Source organism: Doryrhamphus excisus, linkage group LG17, assembly GCF_037039965.1.
Source record: "Doryrhamphus excisus strain RoL-2023G ecotype Guam linkage group LG17, RoL_Dexc_Guam_v1.1, whole genome shotgun sequence".
Classification (NCBI taxonomy): Eukaryota; Metazoa; Chordata; class Actinopteri; order Syngnathiformes; family Syngnathidae; genus Doryrhamphus; species Doryrhamphus excisus.
Window position 1 is genome coordinate 7757039 of NC_136373.1, and position 6000 is coordinate 7763038.

A 6000-nucleotide genomic window follows, 5' to 3' on the forward strand; every position below is an offset into this window, starting at 1 on the left:
AAAAGCATTTTGAACATACAGTACATGTGTAGTGTTGTGTGTTCTATTTACACAATGCTTTGGGGCCTTTGATTTTTAGGAGAGAGAGTCATTAAAAAAGTTGCAGTCCAAAACATTTCAGAGGAATCTTTGGAGGTATATTTTCACTACCAATAATTATTACTATTGCAGTTGAAAATGTCTATTAATATATTGATATTTGCAGTTGAAAGTGTCTATTATTATGTCGATATTGTTAATAATATTATAAAATGTTGTATTTGATTTATTTGTCACATATTGAATAGCCCCTGCTGTTATGACTCTAATCCAGGACTAACATGTCACCCTGTTTTTCTTTACATGTTTTCAAGCTAAAGTCATCATTGCTGGACATATACGGCCCCTTTTCGCTTCTTAATTCTCTCAGAGTCATATCACCTGGAGATAAGCACATTCTCGTATTGGCCTTCTGTCCGATGCTGGAAAGAACGGTAGGTAAATAGTTGGAACGATCTTATGTACTTAAATGTACCAAAGTGGTTCATGCATGGATAGCAGCAAACTCTTAAAACTCAAAATAAAAAGTGGGCTTTGGTGACCCAAATATTGTAATTTAATACTATAATTTTAAATTCGACAAATACAAAAAGTCAAACTTTTTTCAATATGGGACCCCCGACCAGTCCACCCTCCATCGCCTCCAGGGAGTGCAGAATATAGCAGCCCTCCTGTTGACACTTTTTTCCACTTTTCTGGCCTATAAATGTAGTTAGAATGTAGTATTCTCATGTTAAACCATGCCAAAGTTTCAGATAATGAGGTTTGCGCATTTGGAAGTGAGCCCTGAAAGAAGTTCGGGATGGCTCTGAACGCTCAATTTCAAAGATTTTTTTCTAACACGGCTCACTGTGACTCACTGTGACACTACTTCTCCATCCAGACAGTGACTTCTTCATATGGGCGTGCCCGGGTACAAGCTGTTAGTCGTGCAGCCTGAGTGTGACCAATCCAGGCTTTGTGGGTGGAATAGTCGAATCCTATGACGTTTATTGCCTATTTTTATTATTTTTTAAATATTTTATTTATTGGCTGCATAGCGGTCGAGTAGTTAGCGCGCAGACCTCACAGCTAGGAGACCCGAGTTCAATCCCACCCACGGCCATCTCTGTGTGGAGTTTGCATGTTCTCCCCGTGCATGCGTGGGTTTTCTCCGGGTACTCCGGTTTCCTCCCACATTCCAAAAACATGCTAGGTTAATTGGCGACTCCAAATTGTCCATAGGTATGAATGTGAGTGTGAATGGTTGTTTGTCTATATGTGCCCTGTGATTGGCTGGCAACCAGTCCAGGGTGTACCCCGCCTCTCAACCGAAGACAGCTGGGATAGGCTCCAGCACCCTCCGCGACCCTTGTGAGGATAAGCAGTAGAAAATGAATGAATGAATTTTATTTATTTATTTGTTTTTTATTTAAAAAAATATATTGCCTATTTTTAGCTGTTTTATATCTTTAAAACACACAGAAGAGAGAAAGACTTGTGTTCATGTCTCACATTAGGATTGTGGATGATGGGCAAAATCACCCTCAAAAATGCAGTTTTCCTTTAACACCTTGCTGAATACTGTTTTTCATTTGCATATTTATTTATTGTTTACTTTTGATTGTTACTGTCTTTTTGACATGACTTAACTTGATAGAGCTTTTGATTTTTAGTTCTGCGAGACTTTGGAGGTGTGTTGTCCGAAGATGACCCTGGCCCTGACTCTGCGTGGAGAGGGTGTGTTTCCTGCTATCACCTGCTCCCACTCTGGAGGTGTCCTGGACTTCGGCTGCGTGCGAGAGAAGGAGAGCATCTCACACGTCCTGAAGGTGAGCCCACATAAGTTTTGTTGAGTAAAAAAAATATATACAAAATGAAATATGTTTGCGACCAATAACCGTGTGTTCGTTTTAGCTGGAGAATAGCTCGGATGTTGCTGTTGGTTTCAAAGCGCTGCTGTACAGCCTCTTGCCCTCCAAAACTCAGGGTGCTGATGAAAAGGTGTCCGTACTGATGGGTGGTTACACGGACTCCAATATCCAACCTGTAGTAGGTAAGATACTATATAGTCACACTCTTAGACCTCGGCTCAAGTTTCAGTGGGTTCATAGACAGGAAGGTAAGTAGATTGCTAGGTAGATAGCTAGCTTGTGAGGTTTAGGGGTACAGTTGGTCAATACGGTGTCTTACAGTGAGATTAGTCAGTGTACAGCTTGTATATTGACTATCCACTGAAAAGGATTGAGCACATAGCCATTATTGTCTCAATATCTGGCAACACAAGTGAGGAAAAAGATAATTGTGTTTTCGTAACCAGTCAAGCATGGAGGTGGTAGCGACATGGTCTGGGGCTGCATGAGCCATGCCTGCATAGGGGAGCTGTGGTTCATTGAGGGAAACATGAAGTCCAACATCTATTGGGACATTCTAAAGCAGAGCATGTGTTAAGTCAATCTACATAACACTGTATATAAGCTGTACACTGATTACTCTGAAGTAGTTAGGTGATATGATTCATTGTTCAGTATTTCATTACCAACCTTATCTGAGGTAGGTCACACAGTCAGGAGATCGGGTAGACCGGGGTTCGATTCCCTGCTTGGGCATCTTTGTGTGGAGTTTGCATGTTCTACCCCTGCATGCGTGGGTTTTCTCCAGGTACTCCGGTTTCCTCCCACATTCCAAAAACATGCTAGGTTAATTGGCGACTCCAATTGTCCATAGGTATGAATCAGAGTGTGATTGTGCCCTGTGATTGGCCGTGGCGACCAGTCCAGGGTGTACCCCGCCTTTTGCCTGAAGACAGCTGGGATAGGCTCCAGCAACCCCTGTGACCCTTGTGAGGATAAGCGGTATAGAAAATGTATGAATTATGAGATAAAGTCCTAACTAGCTTCACGGTAGTCAAGTGGTTAGCGCGCAGACCACACAGCTAGGAGACCCGAGTTCGATTCCATCCTCAGCCATCTGAGTGTGCATGTTCTCCCCGTGCATGCGTGGGTTTTCTCCGGGTACTCCGGTTTCCTCCCACATTCCAAAAACATGCTAGGTTAATCGACTCCAAATTGTCCATAGGTATGAATGTGAGTGTGAATGGTTGTTTGTCTATATGTGCCCTGTGATTGGCTGGTGATTGGCTCCAGGGTGTACCCTGCCTCTCGCCCAAAGACAGTTGGAATAGGCTGTTATTTATGTATCCGTGCAAATTAAATTTTATGAAAAAAAACATTGTTTGACTGTATATTTTGTTTCATGTACAGGGACCCAAAACTACAACGGACTAAGCGTTTTCAGTGTTGTGCCTGTGGAGGGAAGCATTGCTGCAAGACAAAGCCAGGACGTGGTTGTCACCTTTCACCCCGATCACTCCTCTGTCAATTATTCCGATCGACTCACCATTGAGCTCGCCAATAAAGTGACTAAACACTCACATGACATGATGAAATCATTTTTCCATCATGAACTAATGTATTGTGGTTGTGTTTTTGGTGTCTAGAGTGAGCTGTGTGCTCTGGATCTAAAAGGTGCAGCATCTTCACATAATACGTATTTACAAGGGGGAGACCCTTTGAGAGTTCCTGTTGAATCTCTACTTCCTCCACTAATAACCAGTCCACTTTATCCTGCAGGTGCATTATTACAGCCCAGTACTATACAGTATATTTGGATGAGAGTGAATGAGTTACAGTATGTTTCCTCTCCAAGTAGTGCAGTCAGGTGACATGGAAAACACCGTGCTGGTTACGCTGCGTGCCAGCTACAACATGGGGACCATCAGACCTGCAGTCAGGGAGCTGACAGTGGGCTCCATACGGACGAGTAAGAAGGTATATATATACTAAGCATTTGGTTAAACTGCTCTGCAGACCATTATCTTCATTCTACATTCATGTTTCAGGGCTGTGAATTTAACTGGGACAACCTGGCATCCCTGCAGCAGAAGGGCTTCAGTGTGGAGCCCGGCAAAGGCTATGTTGAGGCAGGCAGCAAACGTGCCATCGCACTTACATGGACCCCTCAGAGCGGACACAAGGTGAGGGGTTTACTTTTAGTTCATAGGTATTTGTCATTTATTACAATTGTGATATAATAATGTGTGTGTATGTGTGTGTTTGTTTGTTCCAGCCCAATGAAGTGGTGCAAATGTGTGTGGCTCTCACAGTAAAAGGTGATGAGCTGAAGGTGTACAGCGTCACCTTCATGGCTTTAGTGTCCACCTCTGTGGACTGATTCCGTAGGACAAGATATTCATTGGATTTTTAATGATGTAGTTATTTTCCTTCTTCAATATCTTCTGTAGGTTTAGCCTCAAAAACATAATTTATGCAAACTTATTGTGGCACATACTGCCAAATTTGTATGACATACACTACCGGTGAAAAGTTTGGGATCACTTGGGAATGTTTTTGGCCATTCTGAGATATGGCTTTTTTTGCAGTCCTGCTATGAAGTCCAGCATCCTGAAGTTGCGGCTTCACTGTTGATACTGACACTGGTGTTTGACGGCTACTATTTAGTGCAGCTGCCAGGTGACGACCTGTGAGGCGTCTTTGTCTTAAACTACACACTCTCAGATATTTGTCTTCTTGCACAGTTGGGCAGCATTTTTCTGTCCTTGTTAGACCCAGTTTGTGCATCGTTTTTCTTTCCTTGTTAGACCCAGTTGGTGCTGCTTTCTGAAGGGAGTAGTTAACAGCATGGTAAGAGATTTTAGTTTTAGTTTAGATTTTTAGATAGGTTTTCTAATAATCTATTATAAAATATAATGATGAACTTGGATTAGCAGCCATACCAGGAGATTGATGCAGAGGACTGACAGTTGTTGATAGTAGGCCTCTATGCAAAAATGTACATCCTTCTTTGAAAATCATCTGATTCATTTTAATTGTTTGTGAAATGGATAAAAATGTTTGTGAAATTGAAAAATTTCTTTGTGAAATGCATGAAAAAAAATTTTCTTTGAAATCAAAGACCTTTGCAAGTGATCCCAAACTTTTGAGCGGTAGTGTACGTATATTTTCAAGAGTTTATTTTAGTTTTGCATTATTTCCGGACAAAGTGAGCAAACAAGCCATGATGAAACAGAACATGTTGCACTTTTTTGTGTGTGTCCATATGTGAAATAGGAAATTGCAGCAAAAGCACTGCAGTTGAGTGGAGCGTCATTTGCTTCACTGCAAGAATTACAAAGTTTTAATCTTTTTTTAATCTGTTGGTTGGGGCCTTTCTTTTGGGAGGTTGTCAGTCCTGTAAATGACAGGGAGCTGGGATTGGTTCCAGCCCCCCACACTACAAGGGGATATACAGTACAGTAGAACTGGATGGAATTTCTTCAATGCGGCTCGCATGTTATTTCATGACTATTAATTCCACCAGAGGGCGTCGGTGAGCGCGTGAGAAATATCATGATTGGGTGTGTCAGATGGTATTAAAAAAACAGAACCTTGAACCTTGTAGAACCTTGAAGTCAGAGGCAGGCCAACCAAAAACATGTCTATGAAATGTAAAATAACAAACTGACATTTGTGCTTATTGTTAGATTGATTATAAACTGTATATATATATATATATATATATATATATATATATATATATATATATATATATATACTATTAATAAACATCCAACAGCTTGTATCTTAAAGGGGAACTGCGCCTTTTTTGGAAATTTGCCCATCATTCACAATCTTTATGTGAAACATGAACACATATTTCTTCCCCTTTTCTGTGCTTTCTAGCACGAGAAAACAAGTTATATCAGCTTGCTAGCAACTGGCATCATGGGAAATACCTATTTTGATGCTAAAGTCATCACAAAAAAAACACTAACATTAACATAACTGACTTGTATATTCACAGACGGAAGAGTGGATATTTACCACCACTTTGCTACAAAGACTCAACAAGATGCTCATTTTCCGTCAGCATTTTTTTACCTAAAGACAGTAGCACACGTCCTGTGCTGGAAGATACAGCCAT

At 41.1% G+C, this 6000-nt stretch overlaps 1 protein-coding gene across 1 annotated transcript in view; it reads left to right on the forward strand.

The window, feature by feature from the left end:
• Window positions 1-4293, forward strand: part of cfap74 (cilia and flagella associated protein 74) — a 29333-nt gene extending 25040 nt beyond the window's left edge. The window contains exons 29-37 of the mRNA XM_078797985.1: window positions 80-135; window positions 354-473; window positions 1695-1850; window positions 1936-2074; window positions 3282-3436; window positions 3518-3650; window positions 3730-3848; window positions 3920-4054; window positions 4147-4293. Coding sequence (XP_078654111.1) covers window positions 80-135; window positions 354-473; window positions 1695-1850; window positions 1936-2074; window positions 3282-3436; window positions 3518-3650; window positions 3730-3848; window positions 3920-4054; window positions 4147-4251 — 1118 coding nt within the window. The 3' untranslated portion in view covers window positions 4252-4293. The remainder of the gene's footprint in view (window positions 1-79; window positions 136-353; window positions 474-1694; window positions 1851-1935; window positions 2075-3281; window positions 3437-3517; window positions 3651-3729; window positions 3849-3919; window positions 4055-4146) is intronic.
• The last annotated feature ends 1707 nt before the right edge of the window (window positions 4294-6000 follow it).